General features: G+C 35.2%; 1 protein-coding gene across 10 annotated transcripts in view; it reads left to right on the plus strand.

Moving 5' to 3' along the window:
- LOC150098842 (CUGBP Elav-like family member 4) overlaps positions 1-18,768 on the plus strand; it is a 913,499-nt gene that overhangs the window by 844,570 nt on the left and 50,161 nt on the right. For all 10 annotated transcript variants that reach the window (XM_090405883.1, XM_090405882.1, XM_090405876.1 and 7 more), the window contains one exon: positions 7,876-8,020. In XM_090405883.1, the coding sequence (XP_090262009.1) occupies positions 7,876-8,020 (145 nt within the window). The remainder of the gene's footprint in view (positions 1-7,875; positions 8,021-18,768) is intronic.

Raw genomic sequence — 18,768 nt, forward strand, 5'->3', positions numbered from 1 at the left:
GTTTATGACATCTGGCCAGAAGAATTTTGATGAAATATTATGCAGTCTTAAAAAAATGTTAATTAATGCATTAGCCACCTACAGTAATATTCTATATACATATAATTATTTCAAAAACGAAGTGTGCATATATTAATAGCTTAACAACTACCAACAGATTTGGAGGGGTCGATTCTGATACACAATAAATTGGGAAACATTCTAGGAATTCCCGTATCTGTGACATAAACTGACTCATGAAATATTCCAAAGGAGTAATAGTATAATTATTCTGCCAAAGTTTTTATAATAAACGCACGCATTAGATGCAGCAAACATCTCTTACCAATAGCCTCAGTTCTTTTGTTGATGTTCCAGACGTGTTAAAGAAGACAAAATCTTTAATATTTTATGATTTAATGCGCTCGTCTTTATTTTTTTTTTAAATCTATATATTGTTGTCATCGGTATCCATGGCAACACCGCTCGGTTTACTTTCAATGAAAAAAAATTGACATTTGGAAGCGCATAACCCAAAAATCACCTGAAAAATTAAAGGCATAAAGGATGAAATATTAAATTTTCCATTAAACAGGAACAAAGAGGGCTTTCAATATTTTAACATTTCTTTAAATTACAGTATAGATAAGCAGACAATGCGCACATGCAGAGTACGATTAATAAGGGCATCTCAGAAAAGGAAAATTTACTTTTCAACAATAGTTGTGCATGCTAATATTGCTGCTATCAAATCATTACTAAGAATTATAACGGAGAATGCGGAAAGATTCAGGGCAAAATATTTCAAAGTAATGCATGCATTTGCATTGAAAATGAATCCTATTAAATATAAACGTACACTACTTTAGTTTTAAAATTCTGTTTAATAAATAAAATAAGGATTAATTAGGTGACTCTAAGCGAATGGCTTCGAATCAAAACATCTCAAATAATGCAACTAATTATTCTTAACAAACAAGATCTTTAAGACAATTCCAGATACTAAAAACATTATGGACTAATAAAAGAAAAATTAAGTCATCGAAGTCCATTTCGTAGTATAGATCATCTTAGCAAGTTTCAGTTGTTGATGATGACTCGTGAGGAAGTTCGTCAAATTTCTATGATTTGGATGCGGTCCGTTTTCTGGAGCAGCTTAAGATCGAAGAACGTTAATGCCTTCAGCTGGAAAGCCTGACCAGAAGAACCTTTTAATTTTTTTTTTTTTTTTTCAACTGAAGATGCTGAAGTCAGTTCCACAGAGAGTTTTCTTCCCAACTCAATGCACATGTTCTGTGGCTTCTTGATTATTTGTAATTCAAACCAGAGTGCCAAATCGTATATGTTGAGGTGACGGGTGGGGGGGGGGAGAAGAGGGGAACCAGACTTCTAGTACGGATATTATTGTCTAATTTTAATAAAATGACTCAAAAAGATACTTTAGAAATGTGACTTAAGTAAGCAAGCAGAAAATCTTTCAAGTACTGAATCTGCATTATGGAAGGAATTGCAAGAAAAGTAAATCTACTGAGAACAGCAGTTCCGCTGCTAGTATCCAATTATTCAGAATCTCCCTCGTTTTATCTTGATGTTGTTTCCATTTGGTCCCACAACTCCAGTAGTAATTGCTATATCATCTTTCAGAAAGTCTTTCAAAGGTCAAATGTTATTTGGCTTCGCTGAAAGACTCCAAATGTTATTTGGCTTCGCTGAAAGACTCCAAGAATGAATTTTTGAAATTTTCATGTTAGGAAAAGTCCAAAATATCCCATAAAATAATAATCATCTGTTTTATAAAAAAAAAATAAATAAATAAAGTAACATGAAACTAACACAGAAGAAGTTTCATTTGTGGATATTTACCGAAACAGTATTCTATTTATTTATGTATAAACCAGCATAAGTCTCTAGAATTGTCAGGAGAAATTTAATATTTTAATATTCATGCATGACAAATTGGGGAATGGTAAACTTATGGCTTAAAGTCACAGAGAGGATTATTTTGATGTAGCAAAATCCGCTGGGAACCTTTACCCATTTAATTTAAATATGTTTCAGAATGAAGAAAACAAAATATTTTTGTCGTTTTGAAACATATTTGTGACGAAAACGCACCTTACTTGCTGGATAAACGTTAAGCGTATACGCAGCAGATTCCATCTCATGTGGCATTCGCAACACGAAGCTAGCCGACGAGGTTGATCAGGAAACAGGTCTTGCATTTGTTATCATAACTTTACGTTGTTTATTGTCGTTTTCACAAGAAAAAAATTAATTAGGTATTGAAAATAGGCATAAGTAAAGAAAGAAAAAAAACAATTTTGTGTCTCGTTTCGCTAAGTATAATTAGAATTAGGGGAAGTTTTTTTTTTCGATGCCACAATTTCACTGATTAAAACCCCCAAATCTAAGCTTACTAGTCTTATAAATGTAATGAGGACCGACTATACTAACAGTCATAATAATCTACATCGATTTCTTTCTTTAATATCAATTACATATATACAGTACTCAGATAATGTGCATGGGACATTAGGAAAAGTGTCAGAGCGATTTTCGGCTGATATACTGCATTTGGTATACGGTGGGTGGACTACTGGTACACTTCAGGCCTACAATTAGCGGAGTAAGTCTCACATCGGACAACGAAACGGATGTACCACCTTTCACACATAGTAGCTATAGCAGAATTAGAAACCGCAGCAAGTTGATCGACGAGCACATATGGTAACCACTCAGGCAACTAGGCCGGCAATATATGGTTTTGCTCCTAAAACTTTGCGATCTACTATTATGCAAATTTTAATAGAGGTACCAAATTTTATTAAATTCCATGCATGGACTTATTGATTCCATGATTCAAAATATTTTGTCTCTGCGAATTCTTCGATTGAATTTAGATAGTCGACATTTTCATAAGTCTTCCAAATACCAAATTTTAATAACATGCGTCCAGTCAAAGTCCGGAAATAATATATGTATGGAAGGACGAAGGAAACGAATCTGTCAAGTGTTTAGGCATTTTGTGAAATGCACTAAACATCCGAGGTTTAACTGCGTGATAATGAATGGTATGGTATTACTGTACAGGAATCAGCCATTTTATAATTGTCTTGGATCATTTCCTTACTTTCTTAGAACCATGTGAAATTTCTTTCACCATTATCTACACAATAATTACGTTCACAACTTTTTGCTCATTTCGGGAACGAGGTTTGTTGATGCTTTCATAATTTTCTTCAATATTTTTATTGAAGCGATTTTGGATATTAGTCTTTCATTGAATATCTGAATGCGTTTCCACTTCTTTGTGACTGGAACTGTGTTATGTTTCAGTCACAAATTTCCGTCGTAAAATATAAAATGCTTCTTACTTTTCACGCATTAATCCTACTGGTCTTTGAACTAAGTGAAATCTTTGAATCGCAAACCAATGGTGGGATAAGGTGGTGTATACCCCGGTAGCTTTTAATGGTATCAATTATAATATAGTTATTCATAGTTTTAGTTGCAGTTGTAAATGTGGATCTCCAGGGCGAAGCGATACGATTCTATTCTATTGGTTAATATTCTAATTTAAATTATGCGTGTCTATCTATATCAGCGTTCTGCCCTCACAAAAGTTTGCATCTGATTAGCTTTAAACGATCGATTTTTAAAAAGTAGGCTTATTATCGATTTTATTTTTTCACACAGCTAAAAGTTATATTGCTGTTGCATTCCCTTGTTTAATGACATTTATACAAATTTATGCGATTGCATATTAGTAAAAAAAAAATATATATAGGCGTTAGCGGATTTATTTATTTTATATATATATCATATGACTGCTTAGTTTTATTATTATGTTGGTTCTTTTATAACAATTGGCCGTAGATTAATCCTTATCTTGCAAGTTCCTGAGTGCTTAAATCCCCTATCAAAGTGATTATTGAGTAGCTTAACCATTTTATAATAAACATTTTATAAATAAATTCTTTCTGACGTGAAACAGCATCGGAACAAATAAAAACACTTGGCAGCACCAGATGTTTTTGTATGTAATATTCCACAAGGATTTAGATCTCAATATATGACTGTAGTCTGCGTGGTTAGGCTAGTGGCTTTGCGCTTCGCAACCATATGACTGGGGAAGGAGTGTCTCAGGTTCGATTCCTGTCGAAGACGTGAGGAATTTGAGGATCTGCCATAGCCAAGATCTGCCATAGCCAAGACCGACTCTGCCATAGCCACAGTCGGTCTTGGGCGTGGGCAGTAGAGTTTTTTCCGCCAGTTTATCTGGCGTTTTTCATCCCGCAAGCAGGCAAACCGGTCCCGTGAACACACAGGCTACAGTCATAGGATATAGTATGGCAAGGAAGGCAACGGGAAACCACCTTGCTCATAATCGTTTTCCCTAGATGGTGGCATATATAGCTACCCCCAGACAGCCGTAAAGCTAAATACTATCAAAATATGACTGTACTCGAACAGGATTTTTATCATCCATTCACGAACATGAATTGTTCAGGTTTCAAATTTTGTTTCATTTGCATTCTGAAAACGATTCCTTGTGCTTGGCTATTCACAAAACAAACAAACAAATCAGGCTTTCGTAACCTGATCATTATTTCCTTCCAGAAAGACAATTAATTTTGTATGAAATTTTGTTGTAATCCAATTGCAGGTATTATAAATTACTGCTGATTCCAGTTAAATGAATATTTACATTCATAACTAGAATATTAAATCGGTGCTGCAGGGAGTCGATAAACTTGGCAAAACAGGTGTTAGCAAGTATGCAACCCGGTAGAAAGCCACAAATATATAGTGTTGTTGTTGTAACACACACACATCAATTCATGTATATATCCATTCATTATATATATATATATATATATATATAGTAAAAAATACAGTATGATAATTTATACTAAAATGCGAAGTTGTGAATTTATACAGAGGATGGCTGAGAATTATAAGCCGAAAGCTACCAAAATGAATAGGAAATCATCTGAACCTGAACGTTACAAACACACCATTCTTTATTATATACGCGTACGAGTAAACTCGTATATATAGAGCCTAGAACCGAGAAAAACATGCGAGTGTAAAAAGTTTAACTATTTCTGCAATTACAGATAGATGAAAACCTTCAAACAGGTTCAAAGAGACGTTCTAATTTCTATAGCATAACAGAGGAGTATAATGTATCAATAGAGTAGCAGAAGTAGCGTATTGGTTAATAACACTTCCAAGCCCAAGTGAACTATAATACAATGAAGGGCATTCTATGGATGAAGAATTGGTAAGAGAAATGGTTTTGGAAATGACAGCGATTTGAGAATAGGAACAAGTCTTAACACGAACGACATACTAAGTGGCCATTTAAGCCCAACACCCATAATTTTATCAGAAATTATGCGTATTTAAAAACGATGAAAAGTGTATATAAAATGATAGAGAATTAGTGTGTGTGTGTGGGGGGGGGGACGCTATTCAACGCGACAGCAGACTAACAGCGAAACCTAAGTGATTTAAAGCATATATGAGTGTCAGCACCAGAGGACTGAATGTGACCGAAGCAAGTATCACGGAAAACATTCAGTCAACCTAGTGCTGAGATCCGAGACAGCTTGTCGTTGTGAGAGGCTAATGAAAGATTACAAGAATCATTCCATCTAGCAGACGCAGTTGATCAAATGGAAGTGCAATATAACACTAGCCTGCAAAAAGCATATCCGGTTGCATGATGCGTCAGACACTATTACAGGTGAGATAAGTTCCTTCAGCCAAAACCAACACAACTTCGTACATTTATTGGCACAGATGTTCGGACTGCTCTTTTCAGCCATATCCCACTTGTAACAGCTAGACTTTTTAATTATGCACATTCCATCTACCTTAATAAGCCACAATCAATGCACACAACAGCTGCTGAACAAAATTTTTAAAACAAGAATTAGCGTAATGCATTTTTAAGTAACTGCACTCAAGAATCAGGATGAACTAAATTCTGTACGACTTCCGCAGAACAAACCACAGGAAAAAAAAAAAAGCTGCAATAATCAAATATGATAGCCAGCAAACAATCACGATTCCCAGAGGAAAATAGCAAAGTTCATATGATGTTGTAGGACTTGAATAGCTCTAAGAGAACACCGTTATTCAAGCTGCTCTTTCCATAAGGAGTTGTGTAACGACCACAATTTGACGCATTCGGTTAATGATAAGTAATACCATTAATACCAATTGTTCGTATAATTGCTGTATAGGCAGTCATGAAAGTTGTCAACTTTCTCCTATAAATAAAGAGCGGTTGCTCTTATTAAAAAAAATCTCGTTAATTTCAGATGGAATTTTTGAGGAGAGGAAAACTATTGTAGCTAACAGTGTATTATTAATGTCGCTTGTGAAAGAATGGTCTCGATAACAATTTAAGAGAATGAGACTAACAATAAATTACTACGCTCCAAACTGTAATAACAGAAATAATTATTATATCCATTATCAACGATTTAGTTTGTGCTATAATAGTAATGTTTCCTAAAATGTTGGAACAAGATCGTTTCAGGAAAAGTTTTTGAAATTTATGCCACTTAGGAATTAAAGTGGATTAATTTAAAATCTAATTGCTTATATTACATGGTTGGACTTATAATTTAATAACATGGTCACATAACTATCTGATTCGTGTCGGATCCACAGTTGTGTGTTTGCAAAATGTGTTCGACAGCTTGTGACTTAAGGAAAAGCTAGTAGTGCGTCCCATCAAAACCTTTGATTGCATTTCATCCCATAAAACAAATAAATCAGTGAATTTCCATTATTCCGTTTATCCTTAATTTGTACGATGATTAAGAGAAACGTAACATATTGCTTAATTGGTTTAGCTCATGATCTAGACAATAATGTTTGAGCTTTAAGTAACGTTTCGCATCACTGATATTTTCCAGAAACTAAAATCACTGCAAAATGTTTCTTGAGTCGAAAACTAGTCTTGTATCGCACCTCATTCAATTTTTTTTATGCTTTAAAAGTTCCGAAAGTAATTTGAAGTATCTTTAAATGCATAAAAGTATGCTGCAAATAAAATCTTGGATAAGTTGAACCACAACACGTTTTAAAATGATGAATCATATCCACTTATACACCTCAATCCCATCAAGTCATTTTGCTAGTTATACATTCATTAGTAAAGATTACTGTAAAATCGTTCAATAATTGGCTAATGTTTCCCCTTGCTTTAACTTTCAACAATGCCCATCTTGGACATCGTGAGTAGTCTTGGTAATTCATATCAATTTATATCATCTTCATGTCAAAGACTATGCAAAATACGCATATTAATAAGTTAAAATTTTTATTGGCCCCATAAATCCCATTTTCCACACACAGGAAGTGCGATTTATGGAAGAGGCAAAAATGCGTAAAAATGGGCAAACTAGTTTGGATATTTTAATGAGCGGAGAGCGGTTCGACCATTTTATTTTTCAACAATGAATTTTTTCATATTTATGTGAAGAATGCACGTTACCAGTAAGATCGATACTGACGTAATAAATACTGACTTATAAAAATAGACTCGCAAGATTAATTATCTTTCGATTACACTGAGTTCTTACAAGGATTTAATTCTTATTTAATCTAATACCAAGCTGGGCTAAATATTGCTAAAAAAAAAAGATTCCACAGAGAGAAATATGTAGATGAACAACTGAGAAACTCAACTTGCCTTTCAATGAGTTTTTGTTGAGCGATTTCACAGTATGTTACCGAGTTTATGTGTGTATAGCAGGATAATTAGAAATAAATTAGATTAATCAATGAATTATTGCCATATTTGAAGTTTTGATTAATAGTCTTTCGATCTAAGTGAGACCGGACCTTCACTAACCTCTGTTCTCTTTTCAACAGTTCATGCAGCAGCAAGCAGCTATAATGGCGGCAGCGGCCCAGGGAGGATATATTAATCCTATGGCAGCGTTAGCAATTGCACAACTACCCCAGATAAGCACAGTACCGAACGGCCTGGCCACCCCCACCATTACTCCCACATCAGGTATGTCCAATTTGATTAGTAATTGATTTGTTGTACACCGGCGATCATACGCGTCCTTCTCTCCTTTACGAAAGTATTTCCATTAAATTTAATCCGAATAATTTCTTAACCAGAAAGTGAAATTTATAGATGATAATATAATGACTGCCGGTGTATAGCAGCAATATATATAATTTCTAACTGTGATGTCCAATTTTACTAAAATGACCCTTAACAATTTACGTGCAGTTTCTTTCATGTTTTATTTAGTTGTTTATTGAGTAATTACTTGAATATAGTTCAGCATTTTCTTTAGTAATTGGTAGATGGTTTAAATGACAAATTATTTGGTTCTCATTTGGTTTTTTGAAAAGTGATTTAAAATTCATAAAATTCTGTATGTGACGAAGACTGCGTTTCTATATCAAGATAAATCTATTGTAAATGATTTATCGTGTGAATTTAACTTGGAGATTGATTTCTTAATTAGCTGCATGAATTGCATTTTTTTTATTATCATTATCAAGGTGGTGTTAATGAGGTTTTATAATCCTCGAGAGGAAACTTGATTTCCTGGATAATATTTCTGGTACATTCTCGATCCGGGTTGATCACTGAACTAGAATTATTTATCATTTGCTACTTGTAATGTAATTCAATCTCCAGCTAGTGGAAGTTGAATCAATGTATTTCAACAGTATAATTAATGAATTTTGGAATGTCTCTTCCTTATTTTTTTTCTTGTGTCAGGTTTGAGATATTACTTTTTTTTATTTTAAATGTTGGACATACATGCGAAGGAAAGACCAAAACTGCTTTGATGGGAATAACAGTTCGGTGTTTAATTTACTGTAAACATTGAATTAATTTTAATGCTTTTCAACTAACCACAAGTAAACAGAAAGTAATAGTAGTAGTCTAGATACCGAATTATGCGATTTTAAGAAAAATTGGCTTTAATTGCCTTGCAAGTACTGTCTCATGTTGGAATAAGTTTCTCATAAAAATCGGTTTTGATTTGGAAACTGATTTTAATTTTTTGACTTTCTTAATATGAATGTGTTCAAACATGCAAGATAAAACACATGTTTCTTATAACAAAAGGAATAAACAGTTTATTCACGAGATTTTCTAAGATTACCGATCTTAATAACAAAATTAGTATATTATCTTGACTAAGAAAAACTAATTAGCTACTTCAGAGCGCTGCACACTAAATATATATAATGCTTTACTTAACAGTAATAATGATAAATAGTGTTTGTACTTACAAAGCTAAATAATCTTTGTGCTATTACATACGAAGTACAATATAACCTTCATAAGCGTCAGAGATCCCACGCTAATGATAATTAACATTGTATCTGCCTAGCGCTAAGCGAACTAACCGCAAGTTATGTAATGGTTACTAAAATATCCTTTTATTAGAAACAAACTTTTTTGCTCCATCTCATAGAGTTGAAATATTTTTATATTGACATTGGAGCTTCGGTGATCTAAAATATCACTTGTTTGTTTTTAAAAGGACGTTCCTCATGACGTAAATAGGAACCAAATGCATTATGAATGAAAATAATGCTGAGCATATTACCAAACGTGATTCACTTCTGGAAGGCTGCTTTTTTTGCTCTTGATGACGTAAGTTACTTTCTTACACGCTTTTCAGCTGAAAGTGAGTTAGTGGGTCTTGTATCGAGATTGCCAAGTTTTTTTTTTTTATCTCACACAAAACAGGTCAATAGGAAAGAACACGTAGAATTAACAGACTGATAACAATGACCACATAGTCTTAGCTGCTTCGATCTTAACGTCTCACAACTCAACAACCCATCTCTGTCACGCGCCAACCTGGAAAACACAAGTATAGCTTAATGTTACCATGGGAAAACACGGACGTACGTTTACCTGTTTCATTACGTTAAGTCCTAAAGAAACTGTTCTATTATATAGAAATCTGCAACAGTAAAACTTGCACCTTATTGGGTTTGCTAATATGACGAGAATCAGTATTTGTAAACCATAAATTTTGTTGTTTCTCATGGATGACTTCGCTAATTATTTCCCGTGTTCTGGAATGTATCCCCCCCCACGTGGAAATTTGTGCAGTCATGCTCGATTATTTTCATTGTGTTTTGTTACCATTGAGAAATATAATTTCGTGTATTTTATAAATGTTAACATAATTTGCCGGCCTAGTTGGCCGGTTGGTTAGCATATCCGCTCTCCAACCAAAGGGCTGCGGATTCGTATCCCAGCGTGTAGGAAATGAATTTCACTGCCCCGCTTTAATATTAGAGGCCTGAATTAGAGGCTTGAATTAAAAAAAAAAAAAAAGTTCCATGTTTGGTCTCTAAAGTTCCGGATTATGCAAAAATAAGTAAATAAATAGAAAAAATTCCTTAGTCCACCAACGTAATATAAGTTTACGACCTCGTGTTGGGAGTTACATCAAAACAGGAAAATTATAATATTCTGCATATTACAAATTTTCAGCAAATAGAGTGAGATGCGTTCAACGTATTCAACGGTAAAAGTGAAAGATTTAGCCGTTGAAAGGGAGAGTGCATTCAGTTTCAATTTTTCAGAAATGCATTTTTAAAATTCCGTGAGTCTGTCTATTTCAGATCCCAAAAATCAGGATGGTTTTATGGATTCAAGTTTTGTAATCGATTACTACGATCAAATTAAGCTCCAATGATAACATCTTGCTTAATTTCAATAAACTAAATTATCCATACGCACCATCAACGCTAAAGGAAGTCATACATCAAAATATTCCCTTCTCCAGCTTACTCAGCAGAAAAATTCTCGAGCAGCTGAGAAATCCAGGACCAAATGCTGTCCCACAGGGTATAACATTGACGGCCAACCTATTCTCGCACAAGCGAGATTTCGCAAGGAACTGCTTTCTAATTACACCAATGATGATGCTTTTGCTGCTACAAGACTAATACTGTCATGCACAATATAATACTTAAGCTAATATTAATATAATATTAATTATAATACTGAACAGCTACTAAGAAAAGTATTTCATATTCAGCATACTTTGTTCACTTTCTCGATCAAACTATTATTCTTTTTAACTTCTTGAAACCAATCATCAGTGAATGAATTTTAATTAGCTGTGCTGACGTTTATTTACAATTAATTTGTCAACCTTGACCTCCTTCGAGCACTATTTCTTCTTTGTCAACTCAAAACCACATTCGTAGAACAAACTTTTGACTGTTACATTCCTTCCGCTGAACTGATGGCTTTATATAATGGGTTCAACCTGTTTCTCAGACCAATTATTCTTTCTACCCATCATTTATTTCCCCTATTTATTTCAAAGCTAGAAATACTCCAAGATAGAGCCAATAACCAGTGAGTTACTACAAGCGATAGTTTTGAACAGCGTTTTTTCCCTGCCAATTGGGTTTAAGCAATTATCATCTCATCGTTATGGTCATTTAAGCATACATTTTCATTCTCTTAGTGTAGATATGACAACATCACGTAAACCACCGAATTTTTAAAACAACTCCTAATGATAATTGTGTAATTTTTTAATTAAAAACATTTGTGCGCGAACAATAGAAAAAGATATAATCATATAGTTCAAAATTTGTATAATTATTAATAATCAAACGAATACACTGTAAATTGTAATCTGAAGGACACAGCGGAAGAACTGTGCACTGACTTCTGACTTTCCAAAATGATATTAGACGATCATTTCGGAAATTTTTTTGATTCTATCTCATAAAGAGGATCCACAGTATAACAGACAAAAATGAGCGGAACATTGCAGATAATCTTAGTAGTGCGTTAACTCTAATCATACACTCAACAATATGAACCATATTGGAATTACAGTTGTATATATTCCCTTAGCACTGGAAACATCCGTGATAATACGTCAATGAGCAGGACCAACAGATATTATTTTTCGGTTAAAATCACATTAGCGAAACGCACCGACATCACGTGTATTGACGTAAAAGTGATTCCAAGTTGGTTGCGCATTCAACAATTTCACTGGTCCTTGCCTCTCTGCAGCTGACGACACTAAATCCAAAACGCACATTGTCACACCTAGCTATTTCTTATGTTAACAGAAGATGTTTCCGCCCAGAAGGGAATGGAAGAAAGAAATGATTTCAGATTCTCAGAATATTTTCATGAATGGAAAAATATGCCCAACAAATATCCAGCAAATTTATTTAAAACTTCATATTCACCGAACCATTCCCCAAAACGTCGAATTAAAAGATGTGATGGTTGGAGAGATAGATCTGTATATTAACATGTCCTGGAATATCTTTTCATGTAGGATATTGTGAGATGTAAGATATTGTGAGTTCCCACACAAATTTTCAGATATGGACAAGGAGCGAATTTTTGTGGCAAATTTAACAAGTGAAACATTGTGGAAGACACCATATTGGTATTGGATCTGGGAAACTGTGACGATGTCCAACTCGTGATATCGATCTCTCCTCAAAAACATTATCCCAAATGTTCAGCTCGTTGGTCTAGTAATAGCCAAAATATAGTATTTACAGAAATATGATAATACTATATTTCTGTAAATCCTTTCTATTTCAATATGGTATCTCTTTTCGTATATTTATATATACCTTTCATTTTTTTATACAGTTACACATTCTCTCTCTCTCTTTCCTACTTTCTTTTTCTTCCCCTTTCATTTTTGTGGTATCTTATTTTCTCCAACAAAACGCTGCAGGCACTTATACGGGAGCGGAAAGAGAGAGAGAGAGAGAGAGAGAGCGAGAGAGAGGATACACAAAAGAGATAAAAGAAAGAATAAAATTAAATATTAGAAGCAAAGAAAAAAAAAAGGGTACGCCTGTATTAGATGATAATATGTAGGTCGAAGAACGAGAGACGCCCAGTGCCAACTAGATAAACAACAACTGAGAGCTAGTGATGAGGAGATTGAAAGCACCTATCATACAAAAAAAAAAAGTAACCGAGATACTGCAGAATGGAGCCTACCGGGATAAAATGTGAATCGGTTCCATCTTTTTTCCCTTTATAGCGGAAAACATGGTAAGAAAGGAGAAATGGATATACACAGTGTAAGCAAATAGCGGCATCTCATGAAGCAGAAAGGTAAAAGTGATGAAAGACATCATAGTATACTCGCTAAGTATAAATAAAAGAGAACGGAGATGGATACTAGTGTTAATTCAGGGGGGGGGGGGAGAGAGAGAGAGAAGGAACAAGAAATGGAAGGTAACTACTCCGAGTGATGTATCGAAGAAAATAGCATTACTGTTGATCAAGAGGACTGTGTGTGTGAGAGGGTTGTTTTTCTAGAAAAGAAATACAAGATTGTCTGCTGCTGCAGAAATAGACAAAACGACACATTGAAGGATTTTTGAATCGCCTAAAAATCACCAGATGTCGTTTTTCATATTCCAGTTTGTGGCTCAGAATATATTTTAGAAGAAATACATCACTGCTTTTTTTTTCTCAAGTTTGTACTTGGTTGAAACTGTTTCCATCTTTGAAGTCAGCGGGCCTCTATAGTAAAGAAATTGTGGGAGAGATTTGAAGTAATTTTTAAAAGAACAGAATTAGACTGACTTTCAACTCTCATCCAGCAATTTTAAAGATAAATATTATGTTCTCCAAAGAAGGTTATCACTATTTATCTTCCTTGCTTCTTGTAAAAAGTTTTCTCAAAAGATCTGATAAGACCATGAATTCAATTAAATTGCGTAGTTGATGCTTTCTGAAAGAACTCACGTTAGCGAGGTGGAGAAAGTACATATGTTGGCTTGTGTAGTATCTCTTCACTACTGAGTGTTAACGAGCTGTCCTTCCCCCACCACGCACACATACTGAGTTGCTCTACTTTTATCTTCACAAACATAACATCAAGAAGTTGAGGCTTTCCAGTTTCGGCTGACTCGATAACATATAACATGTTTCTTTAAAGGATGTTCTTTCAATATTAAGCTTAGCCAGGTTAGTTTTTAATACCTTATTATATTAATAGCGAGTGCTTCAGGTGGTCTCTGCGTTATGATTGGTTAGTAAACTAAATATGGCAGATTACTATTGCTAAAAATAATACTTTTCATTATGCAGTACTTTTAAAATGCGTTTGACTGCTGAATAAACTGTAATGTTTGCTTTATAATTACTGTAATGTAATATTTAACGATTTTTAACGTTTAAAAAATGTATTTATTTCTTAAAATGTTTTTCGTCAATATAAGAGCTTATATTCGTTTTGTCCATCTGGCATGTTAGTTATTCCAGGATTCTGGCTGAGCGGGTTTTATTGAAATTTGGTATTTAGAATCATTGCAAAATGTCTAAGTTACTCACATTTTGGTTTTCAATTGGACTACTGGAAATAATTGATAAGAATATACATCAACACGATGAGTGTCAATCAATTTTACTAGCTTTGGTTGGAAAGACCTCAGTTCGATTCACTTGTAGGACTCGAGGAACGCTGTAAGGGCTTTTCAACTGAAGGCAAGTTACCCGATGCTGGTTTCCCCCTCCCCCGCAAAACAGAAAACCTGGCCTGAGACTACATGTAGTTAATAGATATAATACACTGGCCTTATAGTCTTAGTTGTTTTTGCGCTAATTTCATCCGCTTTGGCTGGATGAAATTGAATAAAATTCGATATTTAGGATCACTACTAACATTTAGCACTTAAAGTGGACCATTTTAATGGGCACAACTAGACAAACTAAAATTACATCTGCACTACACATGCCGAAAAGATTTTATACAATAAACAAGGTACGTGTGTTTCGTACGGTGTTCTTATGTTTGTTTCGTATTCTTGTATAGTGGCATAATTTATTATCGCAACAACTGAATATATGCTCATTTAGCACGAGTATTGTAGACATAGAGAGCCGCCATAGCTCAGTCGGTTTCGAGGATGCCCTTCGGTTGGAAAAGACCTGGGTTCGAATCCTATCTAGGACGTGAAGAAACTTTATCAGGGCTTTTCAACTGAAGGTGAGTTAGTCGGTCTCATAAGTAGATGGCAGGGGTTTTTCCCTACTGGAAACTTGGTTTTTTTCATTCCGCAAACCGGTCAGCAGAACACACGCAATTTACATATATACAATACTTATAGGCATAGGGGCTAACCACTTTATCCTGGAGTTGGGGAATCCAAGGATACTTGGAAGGTCGTGGCCGCATAAGTGCCTATTAGAGCCACTGATGATGACCGTAGACATGCTGTTGTTTTGCCTACTTTTGCTACTGAAATGGTCCAAATATAACAAAAAAAAAGGAATTTTTATTATCATTTTAAATAGTTTTGATAAAATAAAATTATAATGTGAAAAACGCTTCCTTCACACAGTCTGGAACACGTACTAGTCGCGCGTGCGTGCACGCACGCACACACGCACACACACACACACACACAGCAAATCGTTCAACTGAAAACAGAATTACTACATTTTAATATATACATATTTCAATAGAAATCCTAAATACTAAATTTGATTACATCACATTCATAATACCAGATTTTAATAAATTACATTTTGCTAAACTAAAGTTATTGTAATATGTAATTTAGATACGTTTTGACCCTTTGTGCCCTATTTCTGTAAGTTTTGCAAACGAATTTGAATTCGTTTGCAAAAACGAATTCAAATTCGTACAGCCAAATCCTGAGTACGGACGGACGAATAAAACGACTCTCTCTATAGGTACTCAAGTATTTTGCGAAACGTACCTGGGATTAAGAAAAGCATTTTTTTTTTAAATATTGTCTATGATCATTTCCTTAGCTGATTTTTGAATATCGTAGCGATCACGTTATTATTTTATTCACTTTGCTATAATTAAGACTTTCCTTATAGTAATTGTTTTATAATGTAATTACATTATTTCAGAATAGGAACTCATAACTGTAGAGACCTAACTTTAAATCCATCTGGTGACATAATTTGAGTTTTAAAAAAATATTTGACGTGTTACTCTCCTTCTCTTTTCCTTACAAGAGAAGCTTTCATCTAAAATAGGAGGAGGATTATGTCACTAAGATATCATCTCTTAGTTCGATTAAAAGCCTCACTGGGTAATAGGTGGACAGATCACTTTTATCTGCAAGCTTTGTAGTATGCCACGACAGACGCCTCGTTTAATGTAGCATGAGTGATTAACACCTATCAAGTTACGGCTTTTAACACTTATTCTGGACTGCTAACTTGGTCGCATTATGGAAAGAGGTTAGGCAGGTTACGTGTGGCCAGCGTATAATCACTTAAGGTCATACGTAATCATACCAAATAGACGATTCTAGACTATTACGTTACTGAGAGATTAAGCATAGAAAATAAAGTTAATAGCATTTCGGATACTTGTGAGAAGAAATTATGCCATTCATACAGTCTGGAATCTTCTTTCTCTCTCTCTACATTGATTCATACAGAAAAAGAAGGTGCAATCTTTATGCTTCTATGAATAACGACACACGTTCAACTGCATTATTTTAATAATGGATAACTGGGTTGCGTTACTTGTTGCTCAAGTGACGCAATCCAGTGTAATCGTCACTTGATTACACGCAAACGAGGAGAAAATGTTGTTATTATTTAAAGTTCAAAATTACTATTATTTAAAGCACCGAATTAGATCTTTCTATGACGCAAGATTTTCCGTCTTGGCTATGTACACGTCTTGTTGTTAATTAAAGATATCAAGTATATAATTTCTTGGTATCTTTAATTTATAGTATAACCAAGTGAAAAAAATTCCACGTCTTGTTGTTCACGTTGTTAAGTAACACGTGTTGTTCTTGCTCAGAATTATACCAAATAAATTAAGACTACGAAATGAATATACAGGTGGCTATAAATTAACTTTCTCTTTGGAGGTATCTGTAGCTAAAACTAATACACGGAATGAGACTACATTTTATATTGAGACTTTCGAAGGCATGGGGAGATGAATTCGGCGAAAACAAGATTTAGTACCAAAAGTAGCAGATAGGGAAAATTTTGGCGCTGGTGGAGCCGAAAGCAGTCAAATATTTGCAGTAAACGCAGGTAAAAAGATTATGCATATTTTACTGTGCGTACGTGACAGCAGCGCCACCAATTCCACTTAAAAAGGGATTGAGAACGTTCAGGCAGTTATTTGAATGACTGACGAATTTTGCCCAATATGCGTCCTACCTTGCCTCAGCGTGCTTTACTTGTTAAGTTGTTTTACCTTAAACAGTGCAATACCGTAGCGGCCCTTCGGGAATTTAGAAGGCTTCATAACCTGCGTACAGGTCCTATGTCAGCTGTAGCACTGAGAGCTATGATCAAGAAGTTTGAAGAAACTAGATCACTAGGAGTTAGACCTGGCAGAGGACAGAAAGCAGTGCAAGAAGAGACAGTAACAGACGTTGCTACTGCGATGTTCGACGACACAGGACCAGTACTGGTCCAAGCGCTCGTGCCATAGATCGCAAACTTGATATGGCTTATAGTACAGTCTGGAAAATCTTACGGAAAATGCTTCGCTTCTATCCGTATAAGTTCAGTCGTGTGCAAGCACTAACTACCGCAAATTTTTATGATAAGCGCATGACCTTCGCGCTAACGTTTCTTGCCCGAATGGAGGTCGACAATGACTGGCCTTGGAGAATATTGTGGGGTGATGAGGCTCATTTTTATCTAAATGGGTCGGTCAACACTCACAACTGCAGAATTTGGGCATCTGAACATCCCCAAGCGATCCAGCAAGTACCACTGCATTCTCCAAAAGTAACCGTGTGGTGTGGCTTCACAGCCGATTTCATAATAGGATCATACTTCTCTGAGCGTATTACCCCTGCAGATCCTGTAATCTGCTCCATTACTGGAGAGATTTATCGACGAATGCTGGAAAATTTTGTCATTCCTGCATTGCAGCAAAGACAATGCTTGGACTCCATGATTTCTATGCAGGATGGAGCAAGGCCACACATTGAACGTTCAGTACAGCGCCTTTTACGCCAGCATTTCAGTAATGAAAGGCTTATCAGTCGGTTCTTTCCGACGGAATGGCCGCCTCGATCCCCGGACATCACTCCATGTGACTTTTGGCTGTGTGTGTGTGGGGGGGGGGTATTTGAAATCCGTTGTGTATATTGGGGGCATTCTCAATTTGCATGTCTTGAAAGAGAACATAAAACGGGCTGTTATGAACATCCAATTCGACTCCTTACGCTTAGCTGTAGAGCATGTCGCACACCGGATGCAATTTTTTGTACACGAGAAAGGTCAGCACAATGAAAATCGTGTATGTGGTCCAGGGGACCCTGATTCTGATGAATAAAACATTATTTCCTGTGAGTTCAATCACTACATTAATTTCTGTGTCTCTCGCAAGTGATTTTAGTTTAATTATTATTATTATCATTGTAACGCGCCACATATCCAGCTGGAATGAGTGACGCGGCTGTCGCTTACACCGTCGAAATGTTATTATTCCATTTTATCTGCTTTTAATGTAATTATCCGCTTGTTTTCGGCTCCGCCAGCTCCAAAATTTTCCCATATCGGCGACTTTTGGTACTAAATCTTTTTTTCGGGAAAATCATCTCCCCATACCTTCAAAAAGTCTCAATATAAAATTTTATTCATTCCGTTTATTGGTTTTAGCTACAGATGCCTCCAAAGAGGGAAAGTTATTTTATAGCCACTCTATATTATGTCCGGTAATTGTGACTGTATTACCCGGCGGTCTATTTTTTGTGGGATAAAATCCTTATCACTACTGCAGGAAACTG

The sequence above is a fragment of the Typopeltis vanoorti genome, chromosome 15 (genome assembly GCF_054136105.1).
Source record: "Typopeltis vanoorti isolate ZY-2024b chromosome 15, IOZ_Tvanoo_1.0, whole genome shotgun sequence".
In the NCBI taxonomy this organism is placed as follows: Eukaryota; Metazoa; Arthropoda; class Arachnida; order Uropygi; family Thelyphonidae; genus Typopeltis; species Typopeltis vanoorti.